Raw genomic sequence first — 20,172 nt, 5'->3', positions numbered from 1 at the left:
AGCTCTACAGTGAACCAGGAGGATAAATACTCTATAGGGATTTGCCTACTCTGTAAGACTGTTGCATTTTGTGTACTTTCCTGAAAATGAGATAGATTCATGCTGTAAATACTATTTTGAAGATTCTTAGTACAAATCTTAATAAAATTTGTAAAATATGGCATATGTATATATTTATCCTTTATTTTTAAATGTAAATAATTTTTTAAAACTCTAAGAAGAATTTATGAGTTTGAAATTATCAACATGTTTCAAGGCTGTGCATGCATATGTGAGTTCAAGTGTATGTGTGTGTGTGTATGTGTGTGTGAACAAAGAAGCTAGAAGGGAATGTCGAACTCCCTGAAGCCAAAGTTAGAGGTGGTTGTAAGCTACCAATGTGGATGCTGAAGTCAGGTCTTCTGGAAGAGCAGCAAGTGCTTATAACCACTGACCCATTTCTCCAGCCCCTACTTTAGAGGCTGACCTCAGGGGCTGGAGAGATGCTCAGTGGTTAAGAGCCCTGACTGCTCTGTCAGAGGTCCTGAGTTTGATTCCCAGCAACCACTTGGTGGCTCACAACTATCTATAATGGGATTCGATGGACTCTTCTAATGTGTATCTGAAGATAGCTGCAGTATATTCATATAAATAAAAATTAAATAAATCTTAGAGATCGACCTCAGGTCTCTTTTATCAGGGCTGACAGGAGACTTGTTCTCACCAGCCTACCTGGTGCCTGTGCCTTGGATAGCAAGGAGTTATAGTCGATTTTAAATCTAGGACTGAAGAATATGTCAGACTAGGGGAAAGAAGGAAAAGCTTGTCATTTTAAGGTTCCTATTTATAGCTCTGAATTAGAGTATCATTCTGATCTGGACCGGAAGCTTCCATTTGGGGATTTGGGGTTTGGTTTGGCTTGGATTGATTTGGTTGGACACCACAGGTTAGGAAAAAGAGCTGAGAACCAGAAACATGACCGCCTGAATTCTAGTCCCGCATCTGCCGTTCTGAGCAGTGCGGGTGAGCTCATACATCCCATTGGCTCACAGCGAGGACAGACACTTGCCTTCCCTGCCACCCCAGACTCTTGCCATCACTGTGGAATCAATCGCTGTGAATCTTGAGTCAAGTACAACTGTTTAAAAGAAATGACACATGAACAATAAGTGTGAGCCAAGCTTAATTTTTTAATTTAATTTTTTTTAGATTTTAATTTATTTGATGTATGGATGGTTTTCCTTATATGTATGTGTGTGTACCATGTGAGTGCCTCGTGTTTGCATAAGTCAGAAGAGGGTGTCAGATCTCTGGAACTACAGTTATGGATGGTTGTGAGCCACGCTGTGTGGGTGCTAGGAACCAAACCTGGATCCTCTGCAAGAGCAACAAGTGCTTTTATCCAGTAAGACAATTCTCCAGCCCCTTAAATGTAATTGTGAGGTTTCTAATAGCAGCATTTAAAAGCTTTTAAACCTGATTATTTCATTTTAACTTAATCCAATAGTGACAACATTGTACAAAATGGCTACTGGTGATGTAATTCAAGTCACTTAGAAAATTGGTATAGTTTGAATTTGCATCTTCAAAACTCACAGTAAATTATCAAATTGACATTGTGTTTTAATTTAAGTTATGTACATATGCTTAGACAGTAGAGGTTTAGAGGATTCTAACTTGCCGAAAGACACAGCAAACCTTTAGCCTATCTTCCTCGTAAGAATCAACTTAAAAGCAGCATTAAGACTCTTCATTGAAGGTTGGGGTCCACATGCTCAGTGGAACCCATCTATGAAGGGAAAATTTCCAACAGAAGGTACAAAGGGATGCTGTGTGGTTGTCAGAGCTGGGGTGGTGCCTTGAGGACAAAGTGCTTTCTGCACAAGCAGGAAGCCCTGTGCTTGATCCTCAGCACCCACATAAAAGCCCGGCACAGTGGCACACACTTCTGTCCCTTTGCTGCAGAGGAAGATGCCCGAGGATGGCTGGCTCGCCAGTGTAACAACTGAGTGAACTCCAGGGTCAATTAGACACTCTGCCTCAAAAAGAGTAAGGTAACGGTCAAATGAGGAAAAAATCCAGTGGCAACCACACTCTCTCTCTCTCTCTCTCTCTCTCTCTCTCTCTCTCTCTCTCTCTCTCTCTCTCTCTCTCCATATGTCTCTCTGTTTCTGTCCCTGTTCCTATCTCTGTCTCTCCATGTCTCTCTGTTTCTGTCTCTGTCTCTGTCTGTCTCTGTCCGTCTCTCTCTCTGTTTCTCTCTCTCTCTCTGTTGCTCTTTCTGTCTCTCTCTCTGTCTATGTCTGCTTCTTTCTCTGTCTGTCTCTGTCTGTCTGTCTGTCTGTCTCTTTCTGGTTAAATAGAAATGATACGGCATGCTCAAGCCTGGCTCACACCTCCCTCTTCCCTAAGCTGCAAACCTATACACAAGGTTCATTTGGAGGTTTTTGTAGCGTTGAGAATAATGGGGCCAGGAGGGTGGGGGCTCTTAGATGTGGCTCCAAGGAGCAGCACAGAGTCTGTGGAGAGGGTTCAGGAGCACCAGGAGCTGAAGAGGGAAGACTAGCATCTTCTATGAATCCACAACTGCAATTCTGCATCCTGCTCAGTTGTGAATAAAGGCAGCCCAGCATTGTAGGATTCGCAGACCCTGTCATCCGCAGAGCTCACACATGTTTTCACAGCACAGTTCAATTCCCACGTATCCTAGAATAGCACTTGTTCACAGTGACAGGAGTAATTAGCCTACCACAAGACCTTTGTCGTTGAATAAATGAATAAAGAAGCATCTATCTCACTATAGCACAGGAATTTTTAAATATTTTGATTAAAACTATAGCAAAATTAATTTGCTTTTTTAATCCTGTGATAATGTTGGTTTCTTTTTTATTTAAAAAAAAGTCATGATGATAGGTAAGTAAATAAATAAACAAATAAAATGTCATTCTAAGAAGAGCTCTAAAGGAGTTCATGTTGCATTTGTACTAGTGAAAAAATGTTTGTATCCAAACAATGGTAACTTCCATTCACCAAGTCACATTGGATCACTGAGATCTGAGGGTACTTCCTTCAGCTCTGAGCCCATTCTCATTAACGTACACATGAAATGCAGCTTCAAGCCACTGCCCAGTGGTTCCTACTTCAAGTGCATGTGCACTAAGAGGAAGAGAATTAGCATTGTATGTAGTGCACGTCTGTCATCTCTTAGCACTTGGGAGCTAGAGACAGGAGGATCAGGAGTTCAAAATCAAATTCAGCTGTATAGTAAATGAGGCCAGTTTGAACTACATGAGATTCTGTCTCAAAAAAAAAGGCGCATAGAAATGAATAATATAATGTAATCAATGTACTGTGGTCCTCAGATCTCCCATCCCTACCATTATGCTAATCAATTTATTTTCCTATCAGCAATGGCATTGAGCCTTTGCAGAATAAATAATTGGTGTTCACATTTTGCCATATAATACCTGCCTCGCACATTTGTTCTGTAGACTAATTAATGTTTGAGTGTTTAAACACAATGCCTTTACAGAAGCAATGGCATTATAATGTGTTGGGACACTCTAGCATTGTAATTAGCACTAATTAGATTCTTTTCAACAGCTTGTTGAATTTACAAATTACTGCATGTAAGGTATCCTGCTTTCCTTGTTCATTATGAAAGAGTCAGACACAATAGCTAAACAGAAACAGTTACTTCTAAGTAACTGTTCTCAAGATTGAACACCAACCACTGCCCTAAAGCCAGGAAGGGCATTAGGAAGAGACCTTTGTAGGAACTGCCAAGTCACAGCGGGAGTATTCCAGGTGGCCAGAAGTGGCTTTGGACTTCCCCTTCTGATCTCGGGAGCCGTGAAATCATATTGTGACTGAAACAGCCATGGTAGGAGGCTTCTCTTCATCCTTCTTGCCTCTCTGCCTCCCTTCGTCCTTGTGCCCACTTTTCCCTCTGACACATCTTTCTAGTTCACCTGTCCCCTTTTTACACAGGAGAGACTGAAGGCACTCAGTCCACAGATCAAAAGGTTACAAAGAATTAACTCAGCTTCAGAGTCAACAAGTCCTCAGGACATCGTCTTACGTGGTCTTCACATTCAACAACTCCATAGTAAGCCACTTAGACCTTGCGCCTCAACATAAATATTTTCCTCTCTAGTGAAGAAGTTGCCTAAAGTCATCATTTTCTTCGAAGAATAAAGGGGGAGGGGGTGCTGAAATGATTTTTTAACCTGTTTGTAAGTCTCACAATGTTTTAGTAGTGTTTGGATATATTTTAGTTTCTAAATTAAGCTATTTATGATCTACCATCCCATCCATTAAAAAATTCATCTAAAAAAATAGCAGATCAGGGGCTGGAGAAATGACTTGGTGGTTAAGAATTCTTGCTGAGCTAAAATGAGGACTTGAGTCTGAATCCCAGCATACAAGTACACACAACTGGATGGGCCGATGGGCGTGTGCGCCTGAACCCCAGGGCAGGGGCAGGGCAGGGTGCAGAGACAAGAGGATCACTGGGTCACTGGTTGTCAGTCTAACTAAAACGTGTTAACAGGTTCAGAGTGGGAAGTGATGGGGGAAGACGCTCAATGTCCCTTGTGCTGGCTAGGTTTTACATAAACTAGAGTCACCTAAGAAGAGAGGTCCTCAATTGAGGAAGTATTCCATCAGATTGTCTTAGGACCACAGCACGTCTGTAGGATATCTTCTTAATTGTTAATAGATATAGAAGAACTCAGCCCATCGTGGGCTGTGCCATCCCCGGGCAGTGGTCCTGAGTTGTGTAAGAAAGCAATCAGAGCAAGCAATTGGAAAGCAACACAATAAACGGCATTCTTCCATGGTTTCTGCTTCAGCGCCCACCTCCAGGTTCCTGCCTTGACTTCCTGCCCTGACTTCCCTTAGTGATAAACTGTGGTTGAAATACGCAAACCAAATATATCCTCTCTTCCCCAAGTTGCTTTTACTCATGATATTACAACAACAAAAAGCAAAAATAGGACATTCCCATAGCCTTACTCCCAACCATGTACACACACACACATACAGTACACTCATACACACATTTACATATACAACTAAAATTTGTTTAAATAAAAAAGCAGATCATCTAGATCTGAGATATAAAACAAAAACACTCAGTAAATGTTTTAATTTCTACTCTGGGGTAAGTTACAGGAATGAATTTATAGAAGACAGTCTCAGCAATTTAAAAGAACATTAGCTATCACATTTCTTCATCTGAGACATTTGCTTGCTGGGTACACAGTGGGCACTTAATAAATGTCAACTTTTACTATTGCCATTATCATGTCTCACGTAGAGAGCTATTCAGCTATTCTTAATTAAGATCTGACATCTCAGTTGGTTTACACAGGCCTTAGTCATGCTCCAAAATTCTTATTTACTTTACATTTAAACAGGACATTTCAACTCTTGTTACCCATTTAATCATTCTCTCCAACACAGCCATTTTAAATATTTATACTCCAGATATTACACATTTGCCATTGTTGCTAATAAAATCTATCATTATTCTAATGCTAAGCCTGTGTCTTTTTGCTTGGGCAATTACTCAGACATATCATCTCACACTTTGAGCCTGACTTGCATAGGAAATAAATTTTTAAACAAACACATTCAATCCAAATTTGGAAAATGCTCTGGATTCTTTTGAGCAAAACACAGAAACTGTTGCTTGCTTTGTGTGAGCCCCAAAGTCGAGGGGACCTGACCACGACAAATGACATCCTTCCAAAAGAGAAGCCATGCTTTGCCTTCATCTCTGAACCTACTCTTCCGGCCAGGCCCAGACCAGCCCTGGGGTCTCAGCAGGTCCCCCAAGGTCCCCCACAGTCCTCTGGAGAGGGACAGAGGTTGCCAGCAGGTGGGTACAGCTTCTTCTCCCCCAGAGGTTCCAAGAGGGAACAGAAACACAGAAGTCATGTCGTCTCCCAAAATACTGGCAACTGAGAGTATGGTTTTTTTCTAGTTCTCGCGTTTCATGGCACGTGTGTTCCTCTGCTGTATGGAACATGTTCCTAATTACTTCAAGGTGAGCTTGATTCTTAAGCTTGTTTTGACTTTGCATTAGTCAGGTCCTAAGGTCCAGAGTGGCCTGTGGTTCAGAGCTCATTTCTGCTCACCGAGGACTCTGCTCAGTCTTGTGTATGGCAAGGATATTCTCCCTTTGCAAGATGGGAGCCATGACCCACCCCGGGGTCATGAAATTGCCTGGCCCTATAAATCCATAGGCACATGATCTGTTATAGAAGACAGCTTTCTATTATTTCTCTAGTAGTTTTAGTCCTTAATTTTCTTTATTCTCTAGTCAGATGCTAAGATTTTTATTGACTCTTAATATTGTCTTCTTTACTTTTCCATCTTCAGATGTCTGTGCAGTTTTCTGAAATATTTTAACTTTGTTATCCAAGAAACAATAACACTAATTTTTGATCACAGGGTTTTTTTTTTTAATTCCTGAATTCTTTCTTTTTAAAAAGCTTTTTTATTTCATATGTATATGATGTTGGGGGTCAAGGCTCACACTCACACACATGCCTGGCTGTGGTGATGTGTGGGTAGAGTTCCAAGTACAGTTTTGTAGAGTTGGCTCTCTCCTTCCCTCTTTCCATGGGTTCTGCAGATGGAATTTGGGCCAGGCAGCAAACCTATACCTCACTGCCCTAAAAGCTCTTTCCTATTCTATTATCATTGTTAATTGGTCTCATCCTAAGATTGTTTTAAAAAAAATCCAAAACTTCTCTGCTGCAAAACTGGCTGCAGACGTCAACGTGAAACCAAGTCAAGACCCTGGGGCTAGGAGAGAAATAGACTAGGACCAGGAAACCCCTCCCCCAAGTCTCTCCCACATCTCAGTCTCTCAAACACACCACACCTAACCCTTCCTCAGCCTCTTCAACTCCTTGCCTTCTTCCCCTCCTATAAGAACCCAACAGGCTCTTGCCCTGGCTTTCATATACACAGCAACTGTGATCTTAAATACCACATCTAACATCTAACACTTCATCTCCTGCCTAAGCGCCATCATGGATCCTGTCATAAGCCCCTTTTACCCCCTTCATGGCCCTTAGAGCAAATGTATGACCTCAATGTTATTTACCTCCCCAGCTGCCATGTCCTTCTTGTCCCTCCACCTGATTTTGTTCAGGAATACCATGATCGTATTCCTCACCGTGTTCTTCAGTGAGGCACCCAGCCCAGGAGTAATCTTCACTGGGCTAGCCAGCCATGCTAATTCCACACTCTTACCAGTTATGGTGAATGCCAACCCCCCACCCCCACCCCCCACCCCCCCACCCCACCACACACACACATACACACACACACACACACACACACACACACACACACACACACGACTCGTGTGTGAATGCTTAATCCATAGAGAGTGGCACCATTAGGAGGTGTGGCCTTGTTGAAGGAGGTGTGTCACTGTGGGGGTGGGCTTTGAGGTCTCCTATGTCCACGCCCAGTGTGGCTCACAGTCTCCTTCTGCTTCCTGCCATTGAGGTTATAGAACTCTCAGCTCCTTCTCCAGCACCATGTCTAGACGCCTGCATGCTGCCATGCTCCCCACCATGATGATGGACTAAACCTCTGAAACTGTAAGCCTGCCCCAATTAAATGTCCTTTATAAGAATAGCTGTGATCATGGTGTCTCTTCACAGCAGGAAAGCCCTAACTAAGACACCAGTGATGATTAAGGAAGGTGTGACTTGCCTCTGACCAGTGAAGCTGTCAGAGACGTCTTCTAGAAAACAAGTGGGAAGACAGTGAATTATGAGTCCTGGTGATGAGCAGCCGTGGCCTCCTGCATTAGATAAGGAGAACCAACACATGAAGGTCACTAGACTTCTGATGAGGAACCCCGTGCTGTCTGTACTGACTAGGGGACTGACTCTCAGACTGATCTAGAGCTTGCTCCTCTCTGTCTTGTTGAAAACACAGAAGAATGTGTGGAACTGCACCACGGGCAAACTCCAGACGATGGAAAAGTCCATCTGTTAACCAGACAATTGGCAAGCAAAAGAAAGACTCGTGAGGAACACTTTAGCTTAGAGGAGACTTGAAAGAAGATGTGTGCTTAAGTATATAAGACAATAGTGATACCACAAGGAAGTATTAAGAAGTCATTGCAAAATCTGAGATTATCGGCCTGGTAGACTGTGATTGGATACTGTCCTGAATACTCTGTGTGCAGTCCCTCCTCAAATCCAGGATGATGGAGACTTTCCCAAATCATAATATAGCAGGAAAGCACCCTGCATCTCCGAGGCACCCACATTAATTACTTTGCTTGCTGTCATAACAAAATACCTGACAATCAACTGAAGGGGAAAAGGTTTTCTTTGCCTCACAATTCGAGGTATAAGTACATTAGAGCAGAAGGTTCTAGCTATGAATAGCGGGAACGTATGGCATTCTAGCAAACCCTGGCTCACTATTTTAAAAGTCTGTACTCTGCTGAAGAGACCACATCGAAAGAGTTCAATTTCTCTCACCTGGAAAGAAAGAATTCCTTGGGTGAGTTGAATCTCCAGCTGACAAGCCAGCTAAATGAAGCCACAGAATACCCACCAATGGAGACAGACAGAACCACCCAGCTGGAGCCAGTTGAAATAGAAGAATTATAAGCAAATAAATAAAAGTGCCAGTCTCTTCAAGGTAGTTTGTTGGTTGTTAATAAATAGCTGAAGACAGTGGCTGTTTTGGAGAGACAAGGGCACATAGAGGCTTCTGCCAGGAAGGGCCTTCCCTCCACCTGGGTGATGGGTTGCATGGATGTTGTTGACGTATAGTGACTCGCTGAGCTATGCATCTGCTCCGCGTGGTTTTCTGCATCTGTGTTTTATTTTAAAATAAAAATAGTGTTTAAGAAGGAAAGGGAAATAAATGTTCACGTGGCTTGGCAAAGAGAAGTAGGCCTTTCTTCCAAAATTCCCTCAAGCCTTTTAAACCCCATTTCTGGGATCATAGCAAAAACTACTCTTTATTTCTGACCTCATAGACTTGTTCCACACAACATCAAGCACAGACGTACAAGCTTCTTTGGGTCCTAGTCCTGGCAATTTGCAAGACAGAATTAATTACTTTCATCTCTCTAAACCTTTTATTTTTTTCCTGTGAGAAAAACCATGCAGTACCAAAGAGAAGGACACGTTTAAAAGCTGGCTTGCTGGCTTGCTGGCTTGCTGGCTTGTTGGCTTGCTGGCTTGCATTTTTCCTATTGGCAGCAATTTGCTACTCTCTTCTAAATGCATTTCCCAGTTTCTGAGAACAAAATCTGTATTGCATTGTGTGTGTGCGCTGCTTCTTAGTTTAAAACTCTTACCATTTTAGCTTGCATGAACTATATTTTCTAAAAATGCCTTAAATGGCCCTTAACAGATGAGTTGTGTTTTATGCTTGTCTTTTTAAAACTCAGTTGTCCTCTCCTCCCCTCCACTTCCTTCCACTCTCCTCCCCTCACTCTCCTCCACTCCCCTCCACTCCACTACCTTCTTCTCTCCTCTCCTCTCTCCTCTCCTCCCCTCCCCTCCCCTCTCTTCCCCTCCCCTCTCTTCCCCTCCCCTTCACTTTCCTCCCCTTTCCCTCCCCTCTCCTCCTCTCCTCCCCTCCCTTCCCCTCGCTTCCCCTCCCTTCCCCTCTCTTCCCCTCCCCTCCCCTCCCCTCGCCTCTCCTCTCCTTCCTTCCCCTCCACTCCCTTCTACTCTGACTTTACTTCCCATTCCCATGCAAATGGTTGTCATCTGCCCCATACTTCTTTACTAACAAAAGAGCTCTCCAAGTTTCTGTTTAGGAGGCCAAACTAACACTGCATATGTTATAAGGCTTCTGCAGTACATGTATTTTAATTAAATTATAAATAAAACAAAATTAACCCTTTCAAGTCCAGAATTGTCTCTAATTCTAAACATTAGATTTGGGTTTTCTTAAAGATTATCTTCTCATTCACAGTGCCTTGGTTCCCATTCATAAAGATGGGTAAAAGATGATAGAAATTCCCAGTCTTCTGTAATTAATGTTCCTTACTTCAAATCTCTATTCGCTTCATCCATACTTTGGAAAGATTTAAGATTGGGCGGGGAGGGGGGGGGTCCGGTTTGGTTTGGTTTTGAGTTTTGTTTCTTTTTAAAATAGGATCTCTTTGTGTAGTCCTGGAATTTGTTCGGTAAACCAGGCTGACCTCAAACTCAAGAGATCTGCCTGCCTCTGCCTCCCAAGTGAGGGGATTAAAGGTGTGCGCCACCAGTGCCCAGCAGATTTAAGGTATATATTAGACCACAATAAACTTATACTGTGCCATCTCCTTTCTTTAACATCTCTATATTCTTTCCTGAGCAACAGTTTCTCACTTCTTAGAAAGAGGCTGTTTCAGGCTGGGGACAGAGGGCTCTGCCGTGGTTAATTATGAATAGTGTGCCTAGCACTTGAGAGGCAGAGGCAGGCAGACCTAAAGCTAAGACTAACAGTACATTGATTACCATTTCCTACTGTCTTTGGACCAATTTTTTCTTAAAGGAGACCCAACATGGTGGCATTTTGTGTGTTGGCTGGGATACTGTGGGCCACAGATAACAGAAGACAACTATATTAGTTAAGATAAGGCTTCTCTGTGTACAGTAGCAATTCTATAAATAACAATGGCTTATATAAGACATAAGTTGATTTCTCTCTTATTAAGATCCAAAGGAAAGCAGCCCCAGGCTTCATCTGAAGGTTCTACTTATGTGAATTCCACAGGAGCCTACGATGCTTTCATCCCTCAGCTCCTCTGTATAAGCTCCCTAAAAAGATATGTCATTGTCCAAAATGGCCGGTCCCGACAAGTTCACATCCAGCCAGCATCAAGGACAGGATAAAAAACACCATTCCTATCCAATTAGATCTGCAGACCAATATCTTTCTTTTACTTACATTCTCATTGACCAAAAGTCACTTGTATGTCCCCATCTTGATGCAAAGGAGCCTGGGAGTATTTTATTAGATTAAAAACTGCATGCTCCACTAATGAAGACAGAAGAGAAAAGCTGTTAGGAGGTCACTACCAATCTTTCTCACTTTCTGGTTGGTGTTTTGAGACCAGATCTTATAGTCGAGCAGTAATTTCCTCAAAGCTAAACCCTTCCATCTTGAAGGGAAACTTCTTAAGATATGGGATATAAAGGAAGAGTGAAACAAAAGGATATTTTAGGACTGAATTTTTACAAGGAGGTAAACTAGCAGGATGATCTAGGGCAGTGGCCCTCAGCTTTGCCAATGCTGCCACCCTTTAATACAGCTCCTCATGTTGTGCTGACCCCCAACCATAAAATTATTTTCATTGCTACCTCATAACTGTAATTTTGCTACTGTTATGAGTCCTAATATAAATATCTGTGTTTTCTGGTGGCTCCTGTGAAAGGTTGAGAAAACCCACCGTCCTTTATGGATGTAAACAACCCAAGATTTCAGGAAATCCCTGAATCTGACCAGATTCACTAGGCCCCTCCCTCACCAAGAGTCTAGAAGCAGTAAACACTGCTGAAAGTCTGTCTCAGACAAGACAAGCTGCAAAGAAGACTTTGCTAGACAAGTCTGGAAGAAGTACCAAACACCCCTGCCCAGAAGAAACAAAGACCAGCGAGCTGAGCTGACTAGAACAGACTCAGACCAACTCAGTCACCTGCAAAGGACACTTTCCAGCCTGCTGAGCTGCCTGTAGGCTGTGTGGTGTTTTCCAGGCTCCTAGCTCTGTCTCCTGTCACGCATGCTGGGGTGGGCTTTGGTGATGTAGCTTTGAGTCCTTTCTGCTCCTGTAAGCAACTCCTCACATATATTCCTATAAGTAATGCCAATGAAACTTGTGATTGACCAAGTTGGACTTGGGTGGGATCCATATTTGGTCTGTCATACTTCCCTATCTGGGAAGGGATGTCAGGTTGGCTTCTGACAGTGGCTGCCCCATTCTGTATTCTAATTGTCTCATTGAAGATGATGCTACCATTACTAATCAGGAAACTGGACTCTGAGCCCACACCTATTATCCAGATAAATGGGATCTGTTCAGATGCCCATCTCTCGGCAACAACTGAAAATGAGTGAATACTCGACCTGAACACGCAACTCGGACAGAACTCTAATGGGAGCCGCTCACCTCTCCTCTGCCCAAGGGAACATCACTCCAGCTTAAATTTCCGACTTTGTCACCTAAGTTAACCCATCACGAAAATATGAAAGCATTGTCCTGAGGAAAAACAACGTTTTAAATTAAAGCCCAGAGTTTGGGAGGTAGCTCAGTAGTTAAGAGTATACTGCTTGCAGGAAAGATTAATCCTACAAGTTGTCCTTTGACCTCTATATATGCACCATGCTGTGTTACATGTACCCCCGACACACACACTGTCACACTTAATTAATTCATTTATTAATTTAATTAAAAAGAACACGTTACCCATGCAAAGGACCCGAGCTCAGTTCCCAGCACCCACATCAGGTGGTTCTCAGTTCCTGTAAGTTTCAGTTGTAATGGGACTGTTCTCTTCTGGCCTCCAGGGGCACCCACACATACCTGATACACGGAAACCCACAAAGGCATACAGATCTACACATTAATTTTTAAAATGAACCTGAAATTCACTAAAGGCATCGGCTCGTCGATGAACATTTCAAAGGAAGTCACTGAGCCCTTCTCAGGCTGTCCGTTGACTGTAACAGTGAGTTCAGGGAAAGGATCATTCTCTTTCCCCCTGCCTCCTTCCCTCCAGCCCTTTCCTCTTTCAGCCTGAACTGGCGTTGACGTCATGACTCTCCTGCCTTCGCCTAGCCTCCTGGGCGCTACCATTATATGTGTACATCGAGGCCCCCAATTGAAGAACGCTTTCTGTAAGAACTTGCTTAACTACTTACTCCACTTGGGTGTCAGGTTGGCCCCCTTGACCACTTGTAGGCCCTGGGAAGTCCAGGAACAGTTTCCTTAACTACTTCCTGATAGCAGGCTCACATGTGCCCACCAAACCTATACTGGCACTGTGTAACCCCAGTTCTTGCTTGCTGAATTTAAACCAGGCATGGTAGTGCACACTTTTAATCCCAGCACTCCAGAGGCAGACGCTGGTGAATCTCTGTGAGTTTGAAGCCAGCCTGGTGTATAGAGCAAGTTCCAGGACAGCTAGGGCTACACAGAGAAACCCTATCTCACAAAAACAAAAACAACAATTCAATAGTAGTTTTAATTTTCTATACTTATTTATTTTCTGTAGAGGTGGGAATGTAGTGTCATGGCACAAGTGTGAAGTGTGTGGGAGCTAGCTCTCTTCTTCCACCATGTGAATCCTGGGACTTGAACTCATGTTACCAGGCTTAGCAACAGCATGGTTACCTGCTGGGCCATTTCCCTAGGCCTTCTTTTAAATCTTGCATTACGTTGGTTGGTTGGTTGGTTGGTTGGTTGGTTGGTTGGTTGGTTTGTGGGGGGAGCATTGTACCATGTGGAAGTCAGGGATAACTTGTGAGAGTCAGTTCTCTTCTTCATCAGGTGGACTCTAAGAATCGGAATGAGGGCCTCAGGGAGTGCCTTTCCCAGTGAGCTGTGTCACCAACCCTCAACCCTTCATTCTAAAAAGGAATAAAGTTATTGTTTCAACAAGAAAAAAAAAACATTATAGATATGGTTGTTTGTCTGCTTCATCTAAGGCAGTGGTTCTCAGCCTTCCTTATACTGCAACCGTTTAACACACAGTTCCTCACATTGTGGTGACCCCAACCATGCAATTATTTCATTGCAACTTCATAACTGTAATTTTGTTGCCGTGATAAGTCACAGTGTAAATATATCTGATGTGCAGGACATCTGATGTGCAACCCCCAAAGGGTTTGAGACCCACAGGTTGAGAACTACTGATCTAAAGTTTTAACAATGCCAGTTTTAGGGAGTCTTGTTTTTTTTTTTTTTTTTTTTTTATAAATGACACAAAAAGGGCCAGGAAGATGTCTCAGGGGTAAAGCAGTTGTCACTTAAGCCTGGAGACCTGAGTTCAACCTCTGCAGCCCATGTTAAGGTAAAAAGAGAGGGCCAGCTCTATGCCTTCTGACCTCAGCATGCATGCAAGGACATACCCATCCTCACACATCGCAGGCAAAATAATAATAAAAAGTTTTAATGCTATAAAAAGAGAAGAACATCTTAAGCTGACCACTGACTAAATGAGCTGCATCCCTGATTAAAGGAAAATATAATTCCTTTACACAGAATAATGAAGTAATTGCTAAAGGCTACCAGAGGGCATCATGAGGAGAAGTCAGCCTCCACCCTGCTTATTAATAAATATGCCTCATCATGGGAAGTTATTAGAAGCCCTCTAAGCCATCCGAAAATTAATCCCTTTTAGGCTATTGGGTGATATTTAAAACTGCCACACTCGGAATGAAGTAATTCTATAACACACCTGGCCTTGCTTTACCCGAAGATTGACTGAATTCTAAGAAACAAAAGTCCTGTCAAAACATCCATGCCAAATTTTGAGGCACAAAATCAAATGGTCCTTGTTAAAGGATCAGCCTGAAAGTCAGCATGGTTAGAGTGTTACCCTTCTAGAAGTACAGCCTCTTCAAACAGACACAAAGTCAGCATGGTTAGAGTGTTACCATTCTAGAAGTACAGCCTCTTCAAACAGATACAAAGTCAGCATGGTTAGAGTGTTACCATTCTAGAAGTACAGCCTCTTCAAACAGACACAAAGTCAGCATGGTTAGAGTGTTACCATTCTAGAAGTACAGCCTCTTCAAACAGATACAAAGTCAGCATGGTTAGAGTGTTACCATTCTAGAAGTACAGCCGCTTCAAACAGACACAAAGTCAGCATGGTTAGAGTGTTACCATTCTAGAAGTACAGCCTCTTCAAACAGATACAAAGTCAGCATGGCTTAAAATTTATGGACTAGCAGGGTGTGGTGGCGCATGCCTTTAATCCCAGCACTTGGGAGACAGAGGCAGGCAGATTTCTGAGTTTGAGGCCAGCCTGGTCTACAAAGTGAGTTCCAGGATAGCCAGGGCTATACAGAGAAACCCTGTCTCCAAAAGCCAAAAAAAAAAAAAAAATTATGGACTAGTTATTCCACGTCCTGGCAAAGTATATATCAAGGACCAAAGAAAGTTATTGCTTCAGCAGCAGCTTTCAAATGTATGTTTCACTGTGGCTACTTTATGGGGAGCAGATCGTAAAACTGTATTTAAACTCGACCTTCAAACCTCCAATTGTTTTACTTACAATTAACTCAAAGCTTGAGGATATTTATGGGCTGAAGGATGGGCGGAGGGATAAATGCAGGGGTATGGTTTTATTTAGGGACCTGAAGCTTCAAAACTGCTGGGGAAATCAGAACCCCGTGATCTCTGTTTGCTCATGCAGGAATAATTTCAAGCTCCATGCATTTTTCCAAGGCTCTTTTCCCTTCTGGCGTGCTCAGGGCCGCCAGTCCCGTGAAGCAGAGGCTCATTTTCTCTGGAGGTATTTTAACTCCTTTCTTCCCTCCCCAGCTTACATGCCATGCAAACCCCCTTCCAAATACAGAAAGAGAGAAAACAATCCAAGACTAAGGGATGTAATGACTATAGTTTTACTAACTTAAATACGATTATTGCATCTTCCTTACATAGTGACTTTTGTGTGTCTATCAATGTTGTTTTAGAATAAAGAGGCTAACACTTTTCCTTATTTGAGTACAATACTTGCATCAAATCATAACAAAGGTCATGACCTTGAGGTGTGTGAACCAGGCCTGCAAGGCAGCTCATCACCAACCTTGCCAGGGATCCTGATACTTGTAACTGGCTATGCATCAACTTTCAGTGCTTCTCACTATGCAGTGAAACATCTTATAAACGTCACAAACACAATTTTGCTCACGGGCTAATGCAAGCCCCTTGTTAGTGTTCTGTGTCATCTCTGAGCCCAGCACGGGGGGGGAGGGGGGGGTGAACAGTGAAGAGTAAAATTAGCAGGCTTAGTCTTAAATAAAATCTCCATCTTTTCTCCCTGTGCAGAGGGCCAAGACCACCACTGAGGGACAAGTGACTGAGCTTGTCCCCTCACACTGATAACTCCCTGTCCCGAAGTGAGCAGAAGCAAGAATCTGGAAAATCAATTATAGCTCCTGCCTTGAATCTGCCTTTATATGGCACCCTTTAAAAAGGTTTTGAAACACTATGACTGACAACAAATACAGAATTAATAAATGAATAAATGTATTTCTTTTAGATATAATCTTAAGGGCCAGAAAGGGGCATCAGGAAAAAGTTCACTGTTTCTTCTAAAAAGTTAAAGTAAAACTTGGAGCTTAATACATACTTTTTAAAAATTCACTTTACATCCTATTCACTGGCCCCATCCCAGTCACCCCCTCCCACAATGCTTTCCCCCGAACCCCTCCCCTTCTCCTCTGAGTGGGTGGAGGCCCCCTGGGTACACCCCTACCCTGGCACATAAAGTCTCTTCGAGGCCAGGCACATCCTTTCCCACTGAAGGCAGCCCAGCTAGAAGAACACATCCCATGGGCAGCTTTTGGGATAACCCCCTTCCAGTTGTTTGGGAACCACGTGGAGACCAAACTACACATCTGCTACATATGTGCAGGGAGGCCTAGGTCCAGCCTGTGTATATTCTTTGGCTGGTAGTTCAGTCTCTGAGAACCCTAAGAGTCCAGGTTAGTTGACTCTGTTGGTCTTCCTGTGGAGTTCCTATTCCCTTCAGGGCAGCAATCCTTCCTCCTCTTCTTCTATACGAGTCCCCAAGCCCCATCCACTGTTTGGCTGTGGGTGTCTGCATCTGTATGAGTCAGCTGCTGGTTGGAGCCTCTAAGAGGACAATCATGCTAGACTCCAGTTTGCAAGCATAACAAAGTAAAGGCTGCTCACTCTCTCCCTATCTATTCAGTATAGTACTGCAAGTTCTAGCCAGAGCAATAAGACAGCTAAAAATTATCAAGCGGATACAAATCGGAAAGGAAGAAGTCAAAGTATCGCTATTTTTGGATGATATCATAATATACATAAATGACCCCAAAATCTACCAGAGAACTCCTACAGCTGATAAATTCTGCAAAGTGGCTGCATATAAAATTAACTCAAAGAAATCAGTAGCCCTCCTTTAATACATACTTTTCAAAGTACTTGGGAAGCCAGGAGTGGGGCACTAAATTCATAGCTAGCTGAATGTCTGTGGCTGAGGGCAAGATTAGGGTGGGTGGGGTAAGAACCAAACACAACGAAAGATAAGAACTCTGGATTTCCTGCAGTTTCTGTGCCACCGAGTTTTGGTTTCTTCTGCCTGTCTCTCTCTTACTGAATCACTCCGTAGGTCAAGATCTCCTAAAAAGATGTTTCTCCCCATCTATAGCTTTAACAACTGTTGCAAAAACACTCCGAGCTTCCCCTTTTGTTTTCCTCCCTCTCAGGGGAAGGAAGGGAACCATCCAACCTGAAAAGGTAAAGATTTCATCCTTTCTGCTTCTGATGAAATCGCCCTGCAATTGGTGTGAAGTTCAGGAGAAGGTGTGGCCTGCGCTGCACTTTACAAAACCAGGCCAATATGACCCGGAGGGAAATTCTGATAGCCCAGGAACTCCCCACCACTACCACTAAGGAAATCTCAAAACTCGAGGGGATAACCCCAGTAAACCTCTAACCTTTGGAAATTACTCAGAGCCAAGTACAAACAAGAAAGATGTCTCCCCAGCAGGGAAGGAACAGATTCTGAGGCTGGAGGGGCACAGGGCGGGGGCAGGAGGGGTGGAGTGCGAGGGGGCACCAACAAAGTTCTCTCCAGCCACCCTGGGAGTACCTGCCTCTCACGTGTGTCCTGCATCATCCCGTCCCTACTCTCTACCCCACCTGAGTCGCGGGTGCTTGAAACAGGACACCGGGGCTCCGCTCCCGGAGGCGAGCGCAAGTCTAGGAGCCCAACGCCCGCCGGTAGCACCAGCTAGCCAGTGCTCCCTCGGAAGATCAGCGTGCAGGTGACCAGGCTAGCCCTGGCTCTGCGCCACCCTGCCGCCCTGGCCGCCGTACCTCGGATGTAGGCGCACTTGCCCTCGTCCAGCTGGCTGGAAGCTGAGCCGCCCATGGCCGCGGTGCTGCACGGGAGGCAGAGGACTGACACCAACTGCGCCTGCTGCTTGCCGCTGAAGGTGGATGTGTCAGGGAACTGGCTCTGTAATTAAAGGGCCAACTTCCTTGAGAGGCGTCGCCGGCCCGGGCGCCTCCTCCAGGCCCGCGCCCTCGGAAGATGTGTGGGCTGGCCCGGGGGCTGTCTTCCCGCCCTCGCTGCGCTGGAACCCCGGGGGCTGTCCTAGGAACTCCAGGGAGTAACCATAGTAAAAATACTTTCCTCCTTCTCGAGACTGACTTTTCACCAGTTTGGGGACAGCCCAGACCCATCGTGGAGGGAGTGGAGAGAGCGGACTTCTTCCATGTGACTGTAACTTCTCCCAGATGGAGATTTACAGTCCCACCAGGTGGAGGTCAGGAGCCCTTCCCCTTCCTGTTCTCCAGCCACCTGTCCACAGATCCCCCACTCCCATCCGCATCCCCACCTCCGGAATTCCCTTGCACGGAAGTATGGGAACCTTGGAGAGTCAAAGCTTCTTGTAACCAAGCACTTGGATTTGAGAGATGGGAACTGAAGGGGAAGCAGGGGAGAGAAATGGGAGAAGCCAAGGCCGGTTCCACACACTAAGTAAGCCCTGAACCTGCCTACGACTCCAGGGAGTCTGTCCTGACACCTTAACCTTCAAGTCTTCTTACCACGTGGTTTCTCGTATGCAAGGCCACTATCTCTTCAGCTTGGCCGCCTCAGGCAAGAACACCCTGGGCAGAGGGGTCATCCTGATTTCTTTCTGTTCTTAGTGGCCAGGAGTTTTACAATTCCTATCAACTTAACCAGGCCTAAAGAGGACTTTAAGGCTTCTCCACAGCTGCCTCTAAAGTTAATTCACCAGAACTTTAACACATATTTCTCACAGCTCACACACCGAGTCTCTCGCACCCTGTACACTAGATCATCAGTAAAATCCTGTCGAGTCTAATTTCAAAATATGTCCAACGTCCAGGGAATTCTTACCATCTCCACTGCCCTCGTTTCTCACATTAAGCCTCACAACAGTCTAACCCGGCTCCGGGCTTCAAAGGAAAAGCCAAGGGTCTATTATAGCCTGAGGGGTGGGGGGCTTCCCCTCTCATTTACCAGCGTTTCTGTCTCTGCTCTCTAGGTTCCAGCCCCTGCCCTGCTCGCTCCCCTATGCCAAGGTGAACCACTTGCTCAGTTTTCCTCTCTGGGTGCCTCATTCATTCAACTCTCACAGGCTAACATCTTCAGGCTCATGAACAGAGTGCTGCTAGTAGCATTCCTGGAGCTCTGGGTTTGCACCTCAGCATCTCACAAACAAGGTGTGCCAGTGCGTATCTGCAATTCCTGCACTCTGGGAGGCGAACGAACGCTGGAGGAGTGGGCTACATGGAGAGTCGGAGGCCAGCTTGAGCTACATGAAAAGCAGTATCAAAAAGAGAGAGAGAGAAAAAAAGAAAAAGAAAGGAGGAAGGAAATAAGGAGAATAAAAGGAAAGAAAAAAGAAAAGAGAAGAAAAGCTAACAACACCGAGAGACTTCGCCTGAACCCTCCCTAAACACCAGCCATGGTGGTGTGAGTGTTTACTCCCAGGACTCAGGAGGGACAGGCAGAGGCAGGCGAATCTCTGATTTCAAGGCCAGCCTGGTCTACAGAACAGGTTCCAGGACAGCTAGGGCTACACAGAGAAACAGTCTCAAAACAACAACAAACATACAAACAAACAAACAAAAAACCAACCAAACAAAAAAGTTTAAGGGCCTGCACTCAGTAAAAGCTGGGGTCTCAGTGACTACAGAGTGCTTCTGGGTAGCCACTCAATGATTTAAACCGCTCAGTGTTCAAATCTAAATTTGAGTTTAGAAACGTGACGTCTGATTTATCCTTCTTCTCTCTTTTGTGCAGTCACGGGTGGAAAGATTTGTGTGGAGTAGAATTAACACACTTATTACCTGGCAAATTCAGCTCCAAATCACTGGCTGTCATGTGACCCGGTCAGGTTACCTAACTCTCCTCTTGTGTTAGCTGGCTTTCCTCACTTTCCTTACTGAGGCTAATCTGCTTACAAGAA

General features: G+C 44.3%; 1 protein-coding gene across 1 annotated transcript in view; it reads right to left on the bottom strand.

The window, feature by feature from the left end:
• Niban1 (niban apoptosis regulator 1) overlaps positions 1-18,258 on the bottom strand; it is a 150,060-nt gene extending 131,802 nt beyond the window's left edge. Inside the window, exon 1 of the mRNA NM_022018.3 lies at positions 18,047-18,258. Coding sequence (NP_071301.2) covers positions 18,047-18,101 — 55 coding nt within the window. The 5' untranslated portion in view covers positions 18,102-18,258. The remainder of the gene's footprint in view (positions 1-18,046) is intronic.
• Positions 18,259-20,172: the final 1,914 nt, after the last annotated feature.

This window comes from Mus musculus, chromosome 1 (genome assembly GCF_000001635.26).
Source record: "Mus musculus strain C57BL/6J chromosome 1, GRCm38.p6 C57BL/6J".
NCBI classification, from domain to species: domain Eukaryota; kingdom Metazoa; phylum Chordata; class Mammalia; order Rodentia; family Muridae; genus Mus; species Mus musculus.
This window is presented reverse-complemented; position numbering and strand designations above follow the sequence as displayed.